The 21,294-nt window shown below is 41.0% G+C and overlaps 1 protein-coding gene across 3 annotated transcripts in view; it reads right to left on the bottom strand.

Moving 5' to 3' along the window:
• The window catches only part of Aox1 (aldehyde oxidase 1), a 63,916-nt gene that overhangs the window by 27,886 nt on the left and 14,736 nt on the right, over window positions 1–21,294 (bottom strand). For all 3 annotated transcript variants that reach the window (XM_074071355.1, XM_074071356.1, XM_020173001.2), the window contains 15 exons: window positions 21,003–21,129; window positions 20,067–20,128; window positions 19,447–19,536; window positions 18,139–18,219; window positions 17,408–17,552; window positions 16,653–16,745; window positions 15,601–15,752; window positions 15,325–15,418; window positions 13,916–14,025; window positions 12,498–12,682; window positions 10,856–11,018; window positions 9,038–9,130; window positions 6,378–6,547; window positions 5,927–6,041; window positions 3,183–3,305 (listed from right to left, as the gene is read on the bottom strand). In XM_074071355.1, coding sequence (XP_073927456.1) covers window positions 3,183–3,305; window positions 5,927–6,041; window positions 6,378–6,547; window positions 9,038–9,130; window positions 10,856–11,018; window positions 12,498–12,682; window positions 13,916–14,025; window positions 15,325–15,418; window positions 15,601–15,752; window positions 16,653–16,745; window positions 17,408–17,552; window positions 18,139–18,219; window positions 19,447–19,536; window positions 20,067–20,128; window positions 21,003–21,129 — 1,803 coding nt within the window. The remainder of the gene's footprint in view (window positions 1–3,182; window positions 3,306–5,926; window positions 6,042–6,377; window positions 6,548–9,037; window positions 9,131–10,855; window positions 11,019–12,497; window positions 12,683–13,915; window positions 14,026–15,324; window positions 15,419–15,600; window positions 15,753–16,652; window positions 16,746–17,407; window positions 17,553–18,138; window positions 18,220–19,446; window positions 19,537–20,066; window positions 20,129–21,002; window positions 21,130–21,294) is intronic.

Here is a 21,294-nt window from a genome sequence, read left to right as displayed (position 1 = left end):
TTAGCACAGGGGTTCAGAGCAAGGCTTAGACCTAGACATAACTATGTTTATTTTCTCCACTTACTTGCTGTTTAACTCTGGGCCTGTTACTTCGCCTCTCTGAGCCTCATCTGTAAAATGGAAGTAACAGCTGTGCACAGGGCCCCAAGGCAGTTGGAAATGAAACGTGTAAGGAACTTACATGGTATAAAGTAAGTGTTAAGCAAATGCTAGCCAAAAACACGAACAATTGGGATCATGGTGGCTCTACCTGATGACCCCACACTTTCCTTTAGGGAGATTAGCACCTTGTTTTTGCAGGGCAGTGGAGCACCAGGGACCACCAGCCCCGGAAGTTAGGGGCCATTACAAGCCCTGTCTGGGTACCACAAATCATGTAAGCACTGGCTTCCCCGGGGTGCCCAGTGAAGGAGTGCCGTGGCACAGCTACAATAACAATAACCTAGGTTGCTGTAATTCATGTGTCCGCTGGCAAATGTGACACGCCAGCTCCTGCCAGCATTATCCAGCACGGATTTTGTTCATCCATGTTCTGCTGGCAGTTGGGGATTCTAATTCTGGATCTCTCTGATCACCAGAACCTACCTAGACCTATCCTGTCTGCACACCTTACAAGAATGCTCTGTTGTGATCCTGCCATTTCCTCCATTGAAAAAGTAGGTTTGTTTGTTTTTACAAATGTGGTACCAATGCTCTTTGATGGAGTGTTTGTTGATTACTTCTGTTACAGTTAGTTGTATGTCCTTGGGTGATTCCATCTTTTAGTTTCCCCACCAGGTAGGGATATTAGATGTTTGGCCCAAAAGGATTGTAAGGAGCATTTAGTGAATTAATGTATGAAACCAACTTGGAACCATGCCAACCACACATGCAGAGCTCTGTATAGGTGCTAGCTTGGATCACATTCTTGATGACTATGGTTATAGAGAAATTCCAGAGGAATTCTATGTCTTGTTTTTTCACCATGGTTATCAACCTTACCCCTTGATGCAAGAGTTTTGGTAGTTTCCCCATTCAAACTACTAAAAACTCTAAAAAAAAGTACTAGGCAGGCTAAACCTTAGGGTTAATTGCAGATTTTGAATTCCATGCTTTTCTTATTAATTGGAGACTCAGATATCCCAAGTTGAAAAAAGAAGTAACATTTGCAAATTCCATTTTTAAAAGTTTAATCTTTTTTAGCTTCACTTGCTCTTTGCTCTCTGAGCAATGTTAATTTCCTGAACACTTCTTGATCAGGGAAATGGTGACAGACAGTATAGCTCTCTGCTACTGACACTGATTAAATCCACCTGATCCAGGTGACTGACCTTGGAGATCTTATCCTGTGATCAAAATGGAAGGTAACGCTTTTCCACATAAGTACCACAGTTTGGTACTTAATGCTGGTACTCTGTCTTATAAATAGGGATCTGCTGGGTGGAGTGGGAGGAGTCAGGGGGAAAGTGGTGTCTATATGTTTCTTTTGGACTTTTATGTGGCTGGAAGGTAGAAGAGGTAGAAAAGGGAAGGGTAGATATTTAGCCACTGGTATTAAGCAAAGAATTACAAACAAAATTTTGATCAAGTATTATGTAAATAATTTCTTTTTTAAAAAACATTATATTAGCATATATTAGTTGTACAGGGGTTTCATTGTGACTTTCCATATAGAAACTTTTTTTGGCGGTATTGGGGTTTGAACCCAGGACTCAGGGCCCCATGCTTGGTAGGTAGGTGCTCTACCACTTCAGCCATGTTACAGCCCAATAATTTCTTAATAAGAAGCAACTCTAACTCAAAAGCAATATTTGGGGGATGGAATATACAAAGTAAGAAAGAGTAACAGGCAATATATGAATGAAAGGGTATGAGAAGGAAACTGAATTTGAATTTGAAACTAGCCAGGGAAATTTGAGAAGCCTAACCATACTTTAACTCCAACCAAACTTCTACATTTTTGTCTTGACATGATTCTATTTTGATTTTTAAATACTAGTTGGATGTGGTGGTACACACCTATAATCCTAGCACTTGGAAGGCTGAGGCAGGAAAATGGTGAGGTTAGGGCAAACCTAAGCTATATAGAAATATCCTGTCTCAAAAATAAATCACATAAAATAAATGTTAAGGGAATTTCCTGAAACAAACACTATATTCCTAGGCATAAAGAGGCATAACAGGAAACACACCCAAGGCCAAGTTCTCCTGATAACACTGATCTTGACCAAGTCAATTCCTCATTTTCTGCCTCAGGCAATGCTAATCACCTAGTATACTTATTCATTATGGTGTGAAGATAATATTGCGTTCCCAGGGAACATGCAGTCTGTACTATTGAATCCAATCTACTCATATGGTTTCATTCCTCTATTGCTCAGTAAATCATCAGAACCAATGGAGTACACGTATACAGAGCACCTTATCATTTCATGGAGGTGAGTCTTACAACCTCTACAAATCTCCAACTTCTATCTAAAAATTAGGATAGAAAATGCAACTTCCCAATTTATTTAAGTTGCTAAAACACCAGTAGGCATCATACAATCCATGTTTCTTACTCTTTTAAGATATGCATTAAAGAATCTAAAGACAGTGTCTCCCTATTTGCTTCATAGAATATCTTACCAGTTCCCATTGTCTGCCAGCTGGAGCCTGAGAGGAGGTGAGTCAGAGCTTTAGGGTAGATGCCCTGTGCCGGTCATTGCTGGCTGCCCATCCAGAATTCCTCTGACCTTTCTGGGTTCATGGGTCTCCACACTCCCCTGCACAGCCCATGAGCTTCAAATAAATCTGACTCTTCCCTCAGCTCCAGTGATGACCAAAAGCTACTCCATTCCTCTGGCCAGTCATGAGTTCAGGGTTGGAAATGGCACCTAAGTAGGCTGGCTCTCAGGGTTTATGCTTGGAATGCTGGGACAATACTGTACCTTTTCTCACTGTCTGTGAACAAGGAAGACCGAGGCTCCTGGACGCTGTCTGTGAGCACAGGGGATAAAGCCTGTGCTGTGGACTGCACAGAGAAGAGGCAGAAAGAACCAGGCCCTTAGGAAAATTACTAACACTCACATAGTATAGCACTAAGAGGATCCCTGGGTTTTGGAAGTTACTTTAAGTCATATTTTTCTGTTATACCAGAAGCATTTTAACTGATAAACCACTATTCCTCTGCCTGTGAGTGGGCACCTCCTCAAACTCATTACCTCAATTGTTAAGATCAGTGGCTTCAAGTCTTGGTAGACAATCTTTACTCGGTCAGCGGCTCGTCTTGCCTGAATCTCAGAATCTGCAACCACAGCACAGACCAGATGACCCACACAAAATACCTATGGCACAAAAAGACCTTTGTAGTCAAGGAGAGCAGAGAATAGACAACAGAGCCTCTCTTCTCATTCTTGTTTTCCTCTCTCCCAGCACAGGGCTACTACACACACACACACACACAGAAAGAGAGAGAGAGAGAGAGAGAGACCCCTTCACATCTTCTGTAACTATAGCCACAGTCATCCTGCCAAGCCCAAGGCCCTGGGGCAGGTCATCTTTGTCCTGTATCATCAGCAGAGAAGGCTGTTGAGGGGCAAGGTGGATGTTGCCTTGAGAACAGCTGATTCAGGCTCAAGGACAAGCAAAGGGGCTGCTGAGGGATGGCTGGCCTACAAGAGCCAGTCCCATGGCTTGACTCGTGGCTTCCCCCACCATAATCAGGGCCATTCTGAGAGAGGCAAGCTCTGTCTTCACAGACAAGCAGGAGATGATCTCATGTTGCAGCTGATCTCAATCAGAGAGAGAAAGTGGAGTTCTCATGTGTTAACATCACACTGTTGGTGAGCAAGTCTCTGCCCACAAATTGTGTTACAGCTCAGGCTTCTTTTCTTTGAGGGGGGTACAGGGGTTTGAACTCAGGGTCTTACGCTTGCTAAGCAGGAGCTCTACCACTTAAGTTACTCTGCCACACCCCAGGCTTCCTTGGAAGAGGTTGGAGACTTAGCCAAGACGTGACCAAGGGATGATAGCATCCCTTACCAAAGGGCTGCAGTCAACATCATTTCTCCTGCAGGTAGGGTAGGGTACAAGGTAGACAGAATGTTGGATGGGGAAAACTAAGGCTTCAGAAAGGTATAGCTGTCTGGACTGGACAAAGTGACTGTGACGGTTAGGTTCTCTTTCTCAGCTCAGATCAAACTGAATCACTCATTCTGAAACTCCTTTAGATAATTGTATCTTCTCCATAATGAGCACATAGAAGTTTTGTCATCAGAAAAAAATGGTATTGGAGCTGGGGTACAGCTCAGTGGTAAAGCACTTGGCTAGTGTATACAAGGTTCTGGGTTCAATTCCCAATACTGTAAAAAATAATTAGAATTAAAAGGAGAAGTGTGAGGGGGGGAGAAGCAGAGAGAAGGAGAAGAACAGAAGAAAAGAACAATGGTGTTAAAACATTAAATCCAGTGCACACAAAACCAGCATGTCATCTGTTGGGTATGGGTGTGGGTCCCGGGCACCGGGGAAAGAGGAATGAAACAAGTGGTAACATGTTGAAGCTGGGTGATGGGTCTAAGGAGCTCATTGTACTAATCTTCTCTATTTGTGTGCGTGTTTACAATTTCTGCAATGAAAAGATTTCTAAAAGCCATAAAGTGCAATAAATGAATGTTAAAGAGGAATTAAATCAACAGAGGCAATTGTTCGCAATGGTACTGTTCCTGGCGCTCCACAGACCCCTGATTCTGCCCCTCTGACCCAGCATAGTCTACAGAAGCTTATTTCAGAGAGCAGAAGCTACTGTACAGCCAAGGGAGTCTTGCTCCCTAAGCAAAGGCCATAATTCTCATTGTATTTGCTAATGCTACACAGCCCTGCCTTGGGGAAGTTTCAACCCTGAGTTCAGACTTTCTACCATCAAACTTTTATTTTTATCAACTAAATCTGCCAGTGCTAGCCACTGTTTCAAATTACAAAATTCTCAGTGCAGATAAACACTGCCCTGAGAAGTCTGGGTTATACAGAAAACCTCCCAACACTGTCCTTGTGCTGAGCATGGTGGGATACGCCTGTAGTTCCAACACTCTAGAGGCTGAGGCAGGACGATCAGTTCAAGTACAGTCTCAGTACATAAAAAGATCCTGTCTCAAAAATATAAAAAACAAAACAGACAAATACTGTTCTTGCTGTGTTTTCTTATAATTTGAGATTACAGGAGCCAAAGTTAATCATTTGAAACGTTGAACTGGCAACAAACAGCATTGCAACTGTTTGCTCTTCTACACTGCTACATGGCAAGCAGTATGTAGAATATGCAGATGAATCAGACATGGGCTCTCCCTCAAGGAATTATGGTAGGTTGGATAAATACATAAAATGTACAAATAAACAAGCTTAACTTAAGGAGGAAAGTGCCCTGAAGGTCCACTTTGTCTTCTCTGGATTTTAAGCTCTATGAGGGCAGGGCAGAGACCACACAATGTCTTGTTGAGCTATGGTGATCAGATACAATAGATGCTCAAGGAAAAAATTCCCATGAGATCCATGGTCACATGAGTGAATGAGTCAGAATGAGTTCAGAGAGGGACAGAGAAGTGGATTAAGGGATAAGGAAACTTGAACTGGAACTTGAACTTTGGACACACTAGGAGAGGGGCAATAGCAAGGGATTCTCAGAGTAGGGATTTACCCATAAAAGTTATCATGTTCATTTATTCTTCATACTGGTAGCAGTGAACTATGTCACAAATTGAAGACATAAAGCACCAAGATAATTTTTATATAACTAGTCATAATTACTTAAGTAGAAAATGAATTATTTGAATTCATTCAATATTTATTAGAATATTATGTTTTATAAGTAAAGAATATTGAAATATTTTATAATATGCCAAATTAAATGCTATCTTTAAGAAAATCTGAAGCTGAGAAGTCATTTTTGAAACAGAAAGCAAAAATGCAGTACCTCATCTGTTGCTAGAAATGTCTCTGTAGCAAAGGAGTTTACATTCTGAAGATGTTCTGAAGTCACGATGTCCACCACACCTGGCAGGCTAAGAGCTTCCGACAGGTCAATGGACCTAGGCGACAACACACATCACGGGGCTCAACAGAGCAGCCACGTAGTCCAAAGAGCATTGAGAATGTGGTCAGTCAGAAAACAAGAGAGAGCAAGATGTGTCAAAGAACTGACTAATAATTCTCTGCCAGACATTTGGGAAAAAATCTGGGGGACAATGAAGTTATTATATGCAGGAAACAATTGTGATAAATTCTGCATTTCCATCTGATTCCACCTCTAGTTGGCACTGGACATCACCAGCAAACAGCTTACCCTCTTCATGCCACACTTCCCATTTGGGTGGCTGAGTCAGATGAAAAGGCAATCATTAATGCCTATTGGATAAAATACTTACACAATCTTAGCATGAGCTCTTGAACTAGTCACAAAAGTCAGAAAAAGTTCCCGATCCACTGCAGGCATGTCGTCACAGTAGGTAGCTTCCCCTGTGGCATGTTTAATACCAGACAGATGCATAATGGGACGGCCAATCGGGTCTTGAGGAAGCTGCCATAGCTGTTCATTCTGTTTAATAAATAACCAACATGCAATTTTTCTATTTCTGTAGAAAAAGTAGGAATAATCGTATTCTGCACATCTCCCATTCGGGGGTAGTTATATAATTAACCCCAAGTCAGAAGACTTTTGAGAATGAACAGCCACCATTCATAGTCACACCAGGATAACAAGCCTGTTACAATAATTCAATAGGTAAATTCCTCACATATTTTGAATATGGATCCCAAACTTCTCTAGTGAGAATTCTATTTGCGTAAGCAAATGAATTTAGATCTTTCTCCCTGATAATATAAAATTACATTCTCTTCTTAATGCTCACAAATTTTACATATTGGAGATTGAGGGCTGAGCAGGGATTTAAATCCGCCCCAACACAGCAATTCTCTTCTCCCTTTCCCTTAGAGAACTGAGATGGTGATCAAAGGAAAAAAAATTAAGAGGGTCCTATCAGGTACATTCTTTCAGATGGTAGGAATTGATTCCTCTGTCAAATTTCTCAAAATGATGGTCTATGGTCCTGTGTTGGGCTCTCAGCTTGCATGACATGTGAATGAAAAATTACCCACATCTTTTTTTTTTTAAGTCTTAAGAATTTGGGGGGATTTTTTCCACCCCAAAAAACAACACTCTAGATAATTCATGCTTGGACACTAAAGAAACACATTCACAGGAATCTTTATAAGGGCTCTGGGAGTTTTCTGTTGCTAACTCTTTTTACTGTAAATAATGAAACCTACCACAGCATCAAAAAAAGTCTTTAAAACTTTGCCTGCCAAAAGATTAAGGAAAAAAATCCAAAATATATCTTTGAGTAGCCAAAAAAAAGTGATTATATATGTGTGTACATACATGCAGATATACATACAGAAGGCAGTCAGTCATAATGAATCTACTAGTGAAATCCACAGGTGAGCCGTTTGCTCTGCGTGTACTCTCCACCTCTCCAGCTCTGCCATCCAATGCCCGCACAGAGACCTGAGCAATGGGTTCACCTCATGGACTAGAACTTCCCAAGCTGTGAGCTGAAATAAACTCCTTTCCCTTTATAAGGTGGTTATCTCAAGTACTTGTTACAGTGATGGAAAACTGACTAGCACACCATATTGAGATGCTTTCAAAGCAAATAAAGTGATGTTGGGGAAAATGCTCCTTGTGAAGGCTGCTAGTTTGCCTTTGCATGGAAAACAAACAAAATTTGCCTATGGGGAAGATATAGGGCATCCAAAATGTTGTCTTGTAATCTATAATAACAACTCTCTTTCAAGAAAATCTTCAGGTTTTGTTTTATTTTTTATCCTTTTACCTTTCAGAGTTGTTGGAGATTGAACCCAGGACCCTGTACATCCTCAGCAAGTGCTCTAGCTCCTCACATTGAGAAGATTTTAGTTTTCCTTAGATGATTTGAATACCCACTAATGTGTTGCTATTCCTTTCTGAAATATATTCCATTACCATGGCAATGTTAGAGTATTTGTAAGTCAAAGACTGTGATTGCCATATTTTATAGAACACCAGGGAAGATGGCAGCTGTTTTTAACTTTCAAAATGTTCACTTCCAATGCAGTTTGGCATTTGTGAACTTTTGAACATATTGAACCTAAAACCTCAAGGGGTATACAGCAACTTGAGTGTTCATTATGACATTCTGTAAGCTTTTAAACTAAATCCAACAACAGATTCAATGAACTAATGTTTTAAAAAATCTCTTCCTATTCTTCACTTAATTAAACTCTTGGTCAAGTTTCGTAATAATAAGTTCAAGGAAAAAAAAGAATCAAATTGTATCCAGTTTATCAAAAGGATGAATGCAGGTGATGTTTTTATGATGTTATGACTAAAAATTTCACTTGAAAGTTATGAGAAATGTAGTTCTCTCTAATAGTCAGGCTTCATTAGGAAGGCTAGAAAATAGCTCTTAGAACTCATGTTTGATTCAAGTATAAAATGTAACTCACAGAAAAACCAGGAGGGGCTTGGGGTAAAGAATCTAGTTAAGTCCCTACTAAACGATCCCCACATTTACAAAAGAAATCAGCAGCTCTCATAAAAATTGTCACTACATTTTCATCAGCTTCCAGGGGCTGTCTTTGGTTCCTCCTCCTCAGCCCAGGGCCTGAGACAATGCGGCTTTGACACCCACAAAGCCAAGGGCAGAAAGTGAGCAGCAAGCTAGCCTGCTCATTCATGGTGATGACACAAGGCCACAGCACAAAACACACAGACTTTAAGATTAAAACAGACATTTTTCTTTAAAATTAACCATGGTTAGATTTGTTTCTATTCATGATTCTTCACTGGTTTTGAAAGGTTTTTTTTTCCCTCCCTTTTTCTTTTTTGTTATGCTGAAAATTGAACCCAGGGCCTGTCCATGGTAGGCAAGTGCTGTACCACTGAGCTATACCCCCAGCCCAGTTTTGAAATTTTAATGAATACTGTTAGCTCAGCAACAGCTCAGACTCTTTGAATTAAAGAAGACAAAGAAAAAAGGACACTTACTTGGTAGTTTAACGGATGCCAGTGATATGTGGAATGAAGATCTTCTAAAGCGCTCTCATACTTGTCTGCCAGGCGAGGATAGTGACCTGGGTCCTGAAAGGAGAAACTTGGTTGATATTTTTAATGACCTAAAAAGTGCCGGGAATGATTTTGGAAGGGAGGCTAGTGAGATTCTGCATTCTAACATTTATTAAGTGCTCACCCTACTCAGAACCCTGGAAGTACAAGCAACTCCTGACCTCAAGGACACGATCCCTGAAAGGTACATATAAGTCACCTGGTATGGAGAGCCACAGGAATGTAGCAGGTCACGGAATTCCACTGTCTCTATATTTCTTGTGATTCTCTTACATGCTTTCCCAAGTTATTTGAGGACTCACACACTAATACAACATGAAGACAGAAGCTAAACGATGAAATAGAAGAGATGAGATTGTTTAAAGCAAGAAAAAGTCAGAGCCAAAGCCCACCATTGTGAATGTGCATCAAATTCTGCTTGGTGCCACCTGGCCAAGTGGACAGAAGGAAGTATGGAGGCTATACCCTGCCACCACCCCACCAAGGATGCCTTTGGGTCCCCAGGAAGAACATTCCTCAGTAGGGCAGTAGGCCACTTAGCTCTTTATATGGTAAGCCCACGTTATTCTCAGATTCATTACACACAGTTTTGACCAAATGCAGTAAAAAGAAAGATAAATAAAAAGAAATTTCAAAATCAAAAGTTTTAAATTCTTGTGTGCACTACACAGCTCAGTTGATGTGAAGAAGCTGTCAGTCAGTCCCATGCTTTTGTCTGTTGTGCTGAACTCCTTGTGTCATCTGCTCAGTGTTTCCCTGCCTTCAATTTTGTGAAAATATGCTTCCCAAAAGTAAACGTGGTTCAAAAAGCAAGGTAAAAAGTATGATAATCCTCTCAAGCCAAAAAGGGCATGCAATGTGCTTAATTGAAATGATAAAGTGAAAATCTGAGATTTGTTGAAAGGAGACATGTCTTTAACAGAAATTGGGCAGCATTATGGGGAAGAAATGAATCAAGCATCCACAGTGTTTGAGATAAAGAGCACGAAATAGGATCTAGATCTTGGCGAGCAATATTAATTTGTCCAACAGTAAGCGTTGTGACAGCCTATGTAAAACCTCCATGTGGCTCAAATTACAGATGTTCAGACACATTGTACATTTGGTGTAGGTCTGGTTGGCTGATGCAACCACACGGTTAATGAGGTCAATAAGGTTCAAGTTCCTTTTGGGTCTAGCAAATTTATTTACAGAATTTTTTTTCAGTTGTGTTCTCCCTAGCCAACAGTCTTGTAACACTGTCATGAAGGAGACCAGGCAAAGAATACCTGCATTATTTACTATGGTTATGACTACCGCTAGCAATTCTGAAGCTCTAGGGACCATACGGAACCTTTTTCCTACGATGACCCATTTCATCTTGTAGAGGGGCTGCTATCATCATCTTTTGGGTGAGAAATAAGCTGAACCCAGAGAAGAAGGGCAAACATGTGAAGGAAAACCTCAATAAGTGGAAGAAAAGATATCAAAATCATTAGCAAGTTTTATCAACATTATCTAGACAAACAATGAGTCAGGAACAACATAACTGAATGGAGTTAGACAAAATCCTGCACACTTTGTACTCCTTCGCCATTCTTCCCCAAACCCACACCCATCCAGACAGCGTGATGGAAGCCCAGCAAGTCAAGGTGTATCTGATCTGGGACATCTTTCGTTATTCCACAGCTATTCAGCAGGGGCGTGTGCCTCCACTTTGGGTGTCACAATAGCCCTCAGTACTTGGAAAGTTCCATTTACCATCCTCTTCAAGATCTGTGACACTTTCAGGTAGAACTTGAAAAGGAAGCTGATGATGAGGGTCCTCTTGAACTCCACCTTCCCACCAGGGGCGGAGCCTGGCAAGGAGACTTCATCCAAAACCAGCCTGCATGCTGCATCCAGCGTCTCTTCATTCCAGGGCCTGTGAGAGGAAAAGAAAGAGACTCCTAGCCTGGAAGGACTCATCTTGCAGGTTCAGCTAATATGTAAGACAAATCTACAGTTTAATGTAGGAAATAAGAGTACAAGAGTCAGGAACCAGAGTCAGGAACCCAAGTTCAAACCACTCTCAAAGGCTTGGATCTCATCACACTCTCATCTGTCAAAACTCCTTAGCTACTTGGGCCAGGCCTGGTGATTCATGCCTGTAACCCCAGCACTCAGGACTGACACAGGAGGCCTGAGAGTTCAAGACCAGCCTGGGTTACATAGTGAGACTCTTGTCTCAAAAACAGTGACTTACACCTGTAATCCTAGCTACACTGGAGGCAGAGATGGAGAGGATTGTGGTTTGAGGCCAGTCTAGGCAAAAAAGTTTGCAAGGTCACATCTCAACCAATAAAAGTTGGACATGATGGTGTGTACCTGTTATTCCAGGTACACAGAAGCATAAATGGGAGGATTGCATTCAGGTCAGCTGAGGCATAAATCCAAGACCCTATAATAAAAACAACCAGAGCAAAAAGAGCTGCAGCGTGGCTCAAGTGGTAGAATACCTACCTAACAAGAGCAAACCCCAGGACTGCCAAAACCAAAGGGGGGAAAACACGGAAAAAGCTTAGCCCAGGAGTCACTGCCCCTTCTGTCACTAGGACATTTACTGCATGCCAGGTTCTGCTTTAAGCACTGTGCACGCTTTCACTCGTTTAATCCTAACAGCTGCCCTATGAGAAAGGTGAGATTACCTGTCTTTGTCAAAGACACTGAGGTACCAGGTTAAGGAAGCTGACAGAGACCACGCAGTTAGCAGAGGCTGAGTGGAGATTTGGGCCAGGCGGTCTGGCTAATTAAAGGCTCGAGCTCATGCTTCTAACCACTATGTGCCATTGTTTACCTAGTAAATCCTCAAGGTCAGCTGTTAGTATTACCTACAGACAAAAAGTCCAACACGCAAATACATTTAGCAATAACTGTAGAACAAACTCACATGTCATCATCATAGATTATTCCCCACAATAAAGAATGCAAATTTGTGCTATTGAGAGACAAGTATTCTCTCTCTCTCTCTCTCTCTCTCTCTCTCACACACACACACACACACACACACACACGCACACACACATACTATGTAATCCCCATCTCCATCTCACTAATCATCCCCATATCACTAAAATCATAGAAATGATCCTAAAATATTAGTAGAATTCTCTGCCACTAAATAGAAAGGTACTATTCAGGCTTGGTGGTACACTCCTGTAATCCAAGCACTTGGGAGGCTAAGGCAGGAAGGTTGTGAGTTTGAGGCCAGCCTGGGCTATATAGTGAGACCTTGCCTGAAAACAAACAAACAAAATGACAACAAAAACTAAAACAAAAATATTAAATATTTTTCTTCTTATTGTTATATCTCACCAGAGAACAGGCTGTTCTGATACTTGGAGTCCTAGACATGGTGCCTTACCTGCCGATGAGCTTCTGGCAGGAATTCTTGGCACAGATGATGGTCGGACCAACCCCTCCATACGAGATGGATAGCTCTCTAATGACACCGTCCCCTTTGCCAAAAAACACTCTCATTCCTGAATTGACTATCGCTAGTGCATTCTGTTGCCGCTGTGCTTGTCGGAAGGCTGACACAAATTCCCACTGAAAGAAAAAGGTAAGTGGCACATGTAGAAAGCCACCAAGTGACAACTATGCATGTAGAAATGTGTGTGTGGCCCTTGTCACATCCTCCCTCATGGCTGCATTGTGTGCCCCAATTCACGTGTTGAGGTCTTAGTCCCCCAGGACTTCAGTATTTGGGTGTAAGGTCATCAGGCCATAACCCAAGACAGAAATTTGGACACGGACAGGAAAGAGGGAAGACCACCGGAAGGCAGCAGAAAAAGATGGCCATTTACAAGCCAAGGTCAGAGTTCTCAGAAGAAACCAACCCTGCTGACACCCTGACATCAGACTTCCAGCCTTTGGAATATCTAGGAAATATATCTGCAATGTTTGAGCCAGTAGTCTGTGGTTCTTTTTACTTTTCTTTTTTTGTGGGACTGGGGGATTAAACTCAGGGCCTTGTACTTGTTAAGCAGGTGCTTTACTACTTGAACCACTCTGCCAGCCCTTTTTGCATTGGTTATTTCTGAGATAGAGTCTTGCTTTATGCCCAGGTCTGCCTGGTCCACCACTGTCCTATTTGTGCTTCCCCAAGTAGCAGGGATGACAGGTATATGCTACTGCACACAGTCATTGAATGAGATGGGGTCTTACAAACTTTTTGCCCTGGCTCTCCTCCTGATCTCTGCCTCCTAAGTAGCCAGGCTTACAGGTATGAGCCACTGTGCCTGGCCTAGTCTGTGGTTTTTGTTATGGCAGTCCCAGTACTAATACGTCCTCTGAGTCAGGCTTGCTTCTTCACGGTTTTATAGAGGAAGAATCTGTGACTCAGTAATCAGTTCAGGACTTGAAAAAACCAGAACTCTAACCTGGGTCTATCTGACTCTAAAGCCCTTGCTTTTTCCCACTAAGTTCTATTGCAAATGTATTTTTTTTAGCCCCTTTCAAACCTCAAGATGGAGATGGAGGTATATTCTTTATGTCTCATTTAGGGGGAAAGCCTTATGGGACAAAGAGTTTAAAACAATTTGTTAGAAAATAACTTTAGAGTTTGGGGTAAGGGAAGAGGGAGCGAGGTCTCCTGGCTCTGGGAATGACAGGGGAGTGCATATCAAGAGTGAGAGGCAATTATGCATGTGACTTCTTAAGCTAGTGACCTCATACCACCTGCTGGCATAAACACTCAACACTCTTTCTGACCCCACCTATGCTAGGATAAGGAGCTGTAGGCTCACAGGTCAACCCAAGAAACTGAAAGGAACTTCTCACCTTCCTGGAGTGGGGAATGTTCACGGAGACCAAGATTTCCTGGGGATTCAGATCCGCACCGGGGCACTTGCTGAGAAACTGCTCGTTTAGAGGGATCTGTCGTTCTCCTTCTATGGAAAGAATTAACACTTTCCCTGAAATCTTTGGTCTGTTAGACAAATTTCCATACTGGGGAAATAATTCCACCAAATACCTGAGGACACTGGTAGTTTAGGGCAAATACACGCTCTTTCTGTTCTTAGGAATCTCTTTCCCTCTCCTGGCATCTTGCAATGTTTCTTCCAGACTACACCCCACCTTTTTTTTTTTTTTAAATCTTCTTTGCTGGCTTGTAGACAAAGATACCTAGCAAAGTAGCCCAAAGTCTCAGGTAGAATGGGACCTTAGCAGACCTCTTCCTAAACAGCACAATTCACTTAGAGCTTTGCTAGGAGGGAGTAGATATTAATACTCTTTTTGATATCTGATCAAGTCAATCAATAAACACTAGTTTATAACCAAGAACCCTACTGGATATGGTAGTGAATAAAAAAAAAATCCCCTTCGATGAGTTTGATTGAAGTGTTATATTAGTTGTTTACACCCTTTTCCAGAAACTAAAGAACTTCAGTTCTTTAATCAATATGCTGAGGGGGAAAAACAGACTAAAGGATGATCTGGGGATGAAAGCTAAGAATTTTCCATGTTTGTTTTCTGATCACAAAACTTTTTTCTCATAGTGACTTTTTATAAAGAGATATTATTTAGGCTGAGATTTAAATCTTCTTCCTTCTGATTGTTTAGTAGTTCAGATGACAAGAGGGGCAGGTATTAACAAGGCAGGTGATAGAAAGCTAACTCATATTATTTTTAACTGAAAACCTACCAGATTTCCAGAGGACTAAGTAGAACTTCCTAACAATTGTTGGGCAGGTTGGGATAAGAGAAATAAAATTCCTGGACTGAGTTTTGCAAAAACAAAAAGCAAGGAAATAAATTTGGAATGAGCCCAGCCATTCTTTCACTGCTGAAAGATGTGTAGGCATCGACAAGGACAAATTAAGTAAGAGACTGAAGAATGATATGAGTGCCACACTCCTGTACCACACAGGGAATGTCTCAGTGAAGGGTCCAAAAGGTTCCATGGTTATGTTCTTCCCAATTATCAGACCACACCTGGACATTAACCAGCACACGTGTATTCAATGTAAGGTGACCTGCACAGACATACCTAGCGCAAGATCTCAAAATGACACAGACAACGAGATTGGTAGTGTGTGCAATTAAGACAGACTCACCAGCTTTTAGACTCCAGAAAAGCAGAGAGAATTACTGATATTCTAGAGAATAGTCATTGTCAAAACTGGACTTCTTTCCTCCCCAAACAGAAAACCAGGCTTAATAATCCCTAAGAAGGAGCTGTCACTTACCTTTTGATATCAAGTTGAGGGTGCAATTACCCACAGCCAGGAGGGGATTCAGATCTGAATCTAGATGCCTGCTCACGATGTGGCCCCCTAAAGACTTTTTAAAATAATGAGCTATGTTCACTTCTGTTATGTAATTATAAAACACAAGTGCTAAAATAAGGATTAGGCAAAGCTTCGGAGAACTATTTCTTTTGTCTGTTCCAAAAGAACAAAATATAAGTCACCAGAGACAATCCCTCAATGGCTGCACACAGAGTTTACTGTGTCAAAACATACGGCCATGCTCCTGATCTGTTGTCCAGCCAGCGTCCTCAGGTGCTTCAGGAGAGCGCAGTATGTCTGTGTCTTCTCGTCTGGAAGCTTCTGGACCACCTCAGCCAGGATGTCCTTCACCTGGGCCAGGCTGAGGCCAGCACCCAGGGTGAGCCCTGAAATAAATAATGCCATGTGACAGCTGCTGGCCTGAAAATGTCCTTTAGATCAAAGCTACAAACGTGGGATCTTTATACTGGACACGTGCTGTCCTGCTTATGGGAGGTGGTGGTGGCAGTGCTGGTAGCATTGATGGAGTGGTGGAGATGAGGTAGTCGTAGAGATGGGGTAATGGTGGTGACAGGGGTGTGGGTTGATGATGAGGTAGTAGAGGTGACAGTGAGGGTAATTCCTGATGGTAGTAATAATGGAGTAATTGGTGAAGGTGACAAAGATTAAATTCTTTGAACACTCACTTTATCAAGCATTATGCTAAATTCTTTAGGTAATCTCCATAAATTTGAACAAAACTATGAGTTATTAATCACCCCACTTCATGGATGACAAAAAATGAAATTAAGTTAAATAGCTTCCCTAAGATCTTACAGCTAATACATGTCACAGTCAAGAATTACATTTTAGAAGCTGGATTCCAAATCTGTATTGTTCTGGCCATAGAATCAATTTCCTTTACAGGAATGGAAAAGCCAGGCTGTGAGTTGCTTAATTCATCAACTTGCACTGCTTGCTCCCTACTTCTGGAGAGGTGTTCTGTTCATCTTTATCCTCTGCCCAGCACTTAATACAGTACCTTCATTGAATAGCTGTTACCTTTCTCTGATATCTCAGACAAACTTTTTCAGTAAAAAAAATCTGACTATTCAGACAATTGATAGCTATTATAACTTTAGAGAATTCTTCCTGGGACTCCCCTGTAGAATGTTATCATTCTTATAGAAGAGAATCTCTGTGCATATTTTAACTAGGAATAATTCTCTTTCTGCTCGTCTACTGGACAAAGTAACCAAATCGATTAATGCATTTAAACTAAGAAAACAAGGACCTTAAGAACTCACCAGTACGTGTATGATTTACAACATTCAGTTCTTCAATTCTATCAGGAGAAATTACAACTGGGTGGAAAACACCTTTAAATTTCACTTCAGGCCCTAAAGGATTCGGAGTAAAATAAGATTAGGATAAACAGGAACTAACTGCCCTTTTAACTTGGAAATTATCATTAAACTGATGTCTTTAAACATAAAAAGAATTAGGTATCTTTCTATTGGTCTATTTACTGCCAAACCATATCAGAGAGCATGGCTAGATGGACTTTTCTTAAACTAGGAGGACTCTTTGGAATTGCCCTGAAACTTGGGCAATATGGCAGACTCAAAATTCTCTTGGGAAAGATTCTGGGGACTCCTCAAAGAGGTGGGCAAACTGAGCCTACACTACTACTCGTAGCTGCAGTTTCTGTAAAACACTTTATACCCATCAAGAAAGGAAAACAAGAGCAGTTTCAAAATGAGGCCCAGAGAGGTCCCCAAATGGAAAGACAGGACAAGCTGGCACTGGCACTGCTGCTGCTGCTAGCTTGCCATGGCGCAAGCCTCTTGGGTACAGATTTGTGCACTACTCCAGTAAAGGGTACAAGAGATTTATGTATTTAAGTGACAGAAATTTCTTGAGCAACACTGAAGAAGTCAAGTTCAAAGAATTACAAACACTATTTCAGACTGCTTTTTCTGAGAACACACATATAGGAAGCAGTCTTGCCTTGAGCCCTTTCCCTCATTTCCTCATAAGAAGTCTCTGGGGTCCCACTTACCCACAGAGGTGTTCCCCATGACAACAGGGGCCTGGGGATGTTTGAATTTAGCTTCAAGAAGTTCCTTCAGGGTCACAGGGGAAATCCATGTCACTCTCTCACCACCAAAAACCCTGGTCTTTTGTGGTTGTTTCTCAGCCATTATCTATTGAAAAAGCAACAGAGATTTGAGATATCGTGTGACAAAATTTCCATCTGTTTCTACTCTATTTTTGCAAGAACAGAGAAAGGATACCCAGATCTTCTAAAAAAAACAAAGTAAGTGACCTAAAAGTAGAGCTTCGCAGGAATTAGATTTCAGGATAAAGTAGACAGAGTTTTACTCCTGAAGGTTGCTCCCTATAACTTCCCTTTGTGCTCTTCTATCTCACAGGAATTCATTTTAATGTTTCAAAATAGATTAACATGCTCAGTTTTGTCCAATCATCCTAAGGAAAAACAAATTTCAGCAAAATCAGGAGTAGAAACCATGTGAACATCTACATGTGTTGGGCCTTGGTGACTTTTTATAGATACCACCAGCTGTTTCCCCCAGCCCACAGACCCCTGAGGGTGGTTCCACCCTTCTCCTCCGCCTCTCCCTTGGTCCACATTCTTTAGATCTTGAAATAAGGATAACAGATAAAATCTTGAGAATTGATGATCAGCTTTTGAAAGAATCTAGAGCAAGTCTATTTCCAGACACTTCACTAGGAATACATCCAGGATGAGGTCAACATTGTCTTCCTCACCATTAGCTCAGGAGGAAATATCAGCTCCTGGGTTGGATCCACTGGCAGAAACTCCTCTTCTGAAAAGAGTTCTGGACTTGTCTTAAAGAGAGAATGTACCAGAAGTTACAGTAGCTCCCCCACCCTGATTCTCAGGGGATATATTTCAAGACTCCCAGTGCATGCCTGAAACTATGGTTAGTATTGAGCCCTATATACAGTGTTTTTCCCCATTCATTCTTACTCTAAATCTTAGCACCCTCTACATACAATTTTTTTCTTTCCTTATTATGTTGAGAACCTTTAACTTTTCATTTACAGAAAACATTTTGTGGCTACCCACTGGCATACCTGAATTTCTTGTGCTTTGGGGTCATTATTAAGTAAAATAAGGGTTAGCTGAACACAGGCACTGCAGTACTGTGCCAGCAGAGTTGATAACCAAGACGTCCTAAGCGACAAACAGGCAGTTAGCACCAACGGCATAGATACCTTGAACAAAAGGGGGATTCACATCCCAAGTGGGACACTGGGGAACAGTAAGAGGTCATCATGCCACTCAGAACAGCAAGCAAGCTGCAACTTATGAATTAGTTCTGGAATTTGCCATTTCATATTCTCTGACCATGACTGAGAGGAAGTAACTGAAACTGCAGAAAGTGAAACTGTAGATAAGGGGTGATTATTGTACTATTGAAATACACTTTTTAAGCACATCTGGCCTTTTGGTTAAGATCGAATGTAAACTATGTTTTTAACTTTTGATTGACACATAGTAATTGCAAGTATTTGCGGGACACAGTGTGACACTGCAATACGTGTGTGATGATCAGGTCAGGGTAACTGGGATAGTTATTACCTTAGACATTACACATTTCTTTGTATGGAGAACAGTCAAAAGCCTCTCCATTAACTATTTGAAATATTAAATTAATTGTTGTCAACTAGAGTTACCCTACTGTACTATAAAACAATTAGAAATTGTAACTACTACCGCACTGTACCCCATACCTGCTGACCATTCTGTCTCCCCTTCCCCTTTCTAGGCTGATTTTTTTTTTTTAGTACAGACATAGAGTGAGAATGGGATAGCAAAATAGCAAACATGTCCATACCAATCAAATTGGTCAATTTGTGCATTTAGTCCTCTGAAGAGTAAGTCAACTGCGGCTCATGTCTTTAGGAAATTTTGTTTTTATGTTTTTGTTTTTTGGCAGCACTGGGGTTTGAACTCAGGACCTTACACTTGCTAGACAGGCACTCTTATCACTTGAGCCACTCCACCAGCCCCTGCCTTAAGAAAGCTTTGTAACATCAAATTTCACTGACCTTGTTTCCTTCCTCACATTCTGGCAATCCATTTCTTTCTTCATCCAAAGAGCAAACCCCATTTTCTTTACTTTGACAGCAGCCAGAAGTCTGATGGTTAATGAAACAAATCACTTAGTGGTGATTCTAATAAGTATTAAATAAACTGAGTGAATACAGCTGAAATATAAAATCAGAATTACTAGATGTCATGAAAGAGAATCATTTGTACTTAAATGTATCCAAACTACTTGAATGAAAAACTGAACTTAAAGCAATTTTGTGTAGCAGTGTTTATTAAGTAAGTTAAACTATATAAAGATCTTATAACTAAGCCTGGCATATAGCAACAAATATCAACCATGGTTATTAATATTAATTAAGATTTAATATTTTAAATACCAATGGTATATTAAAAAGTATTGGTATCATCACTCCATTCTTATCTATATGATTGCTTTCATAGTTTGACTTCCAAAAAGCAATCTTCTTTCATTTCAAGGTTATCTGTTCATCTATTAATTCAACAAATATTGACTAAGTAGTTGCTCAGTGACAGTTTCCCTAATCACACTTGACAACCCCTACTGCTTTGTTTTATTGGGGAAAAATATACTCAGCCATGTGTTCCTTCTACTTACCTTACAGAAAGTCCTGCATGCATCAATTATGGGCCTGTATCCAGTGCAACGGCACAGGTTCCCTGAAGGAGAAAACCCCAAACCTCTATTAATAAAGTGACCTACAAACAGACACAGGCTGCCAAATAAGGACCCCATCCTAGAAGGAAGATCTGTGTGCATTTCAGTCCACCTCATCTACAAAGTCATATTGCACATCAGCCATTTGGGATATTTAGTGAAGAGCCTTGAGGCAGGTTTTAACAGTTCCACTATCTGTAGTGTCTCTCTGCTTGTGACAGGTACTCAAACCACACAATGATTCTAAGACAAAAACTTGTTCCACAGTCACATCCAAGAATGAAGTTTACTGTTAAGAAATTCACTTTATTGAGGTATTATCAACATATAAAAAGCTATAAATATTTAATGTACCCAACTTGATGTGTTCGGAGATAGGAATAAACTGTGAATCCATCTCCACGATTGATGCTGTACACATATGCACACTGCTGAGCTTCCTCATGCTTTTTATTTGTTTATTCATTCATTCATTCATTCATTTAGTGATGAGGATACTGAACAAAAGATCTGCCCTCTTCACAAATGTATAAGTATACAATATAGTATTAATAACTATGGCCACTTAGAACAGTGGGAATCTTGAAGATTAAGAGATTTATGAAATAGATCAAATAATAAATAAAAATAAAAAGGAGAAATGTATCAGTTGAGTGCAATGTGTGGATTTGTTTTGAAGCTTGATTTCAACAAACCAGCTCTCCCACAGTTAGGTGCCATAACTGAATAAATTACTGTCTCTAAACCTCAGTTTCCCCATTGTATAAAGTTATTGTGAGACAATCCTCAGATAGCATTTAATTCAGTGAGTGGCACATGGTAGGAATCCAATTTTAGCTACATCATCATTTAGAAATAAAAGCCTATATAACCTACCACCAAGGGCGTCTGTTAACTGATCCATAGTGGGCTCTGGGTGGTTCCTGAGTAGTGCATACATGGACATCACCATGCCAGGAGTGCAGAAGCCACACTGGGTGCCATGACATTTGGCGATCCTCTCCTGGAAGCACAAAAAAGTTAAAGGTGCAGATCTTGGGTCCCACTCCAGACCTACTGACCACAGCCTGCATTTTACAAGATCCCTGGGAGAGTCTTATGCTCCTTAAAGCTGGGGAAGAGGTTGTTGAGCGCTCCTCATTGCTGGTGCCTCTGACTTGGGCTGCGT

Source organism: Castor canadensis, chromosome 4 (assembly GCF_047511655.1).
Source record: "Castor canadensis chromosome 4, mCasCan1.hap1v2, whole genome shotgun sequence".
NCBI lineage: Eukaryota > Metazoa > Chordata > Mammalia > Rodentia > Castoridae > Castor > Castor canadensis.
The sequence above is the reverse complement of the archived record's forward strand: the minus strand, read 5'-3'. Positions and strand labels throughout refer to the sequence as shown.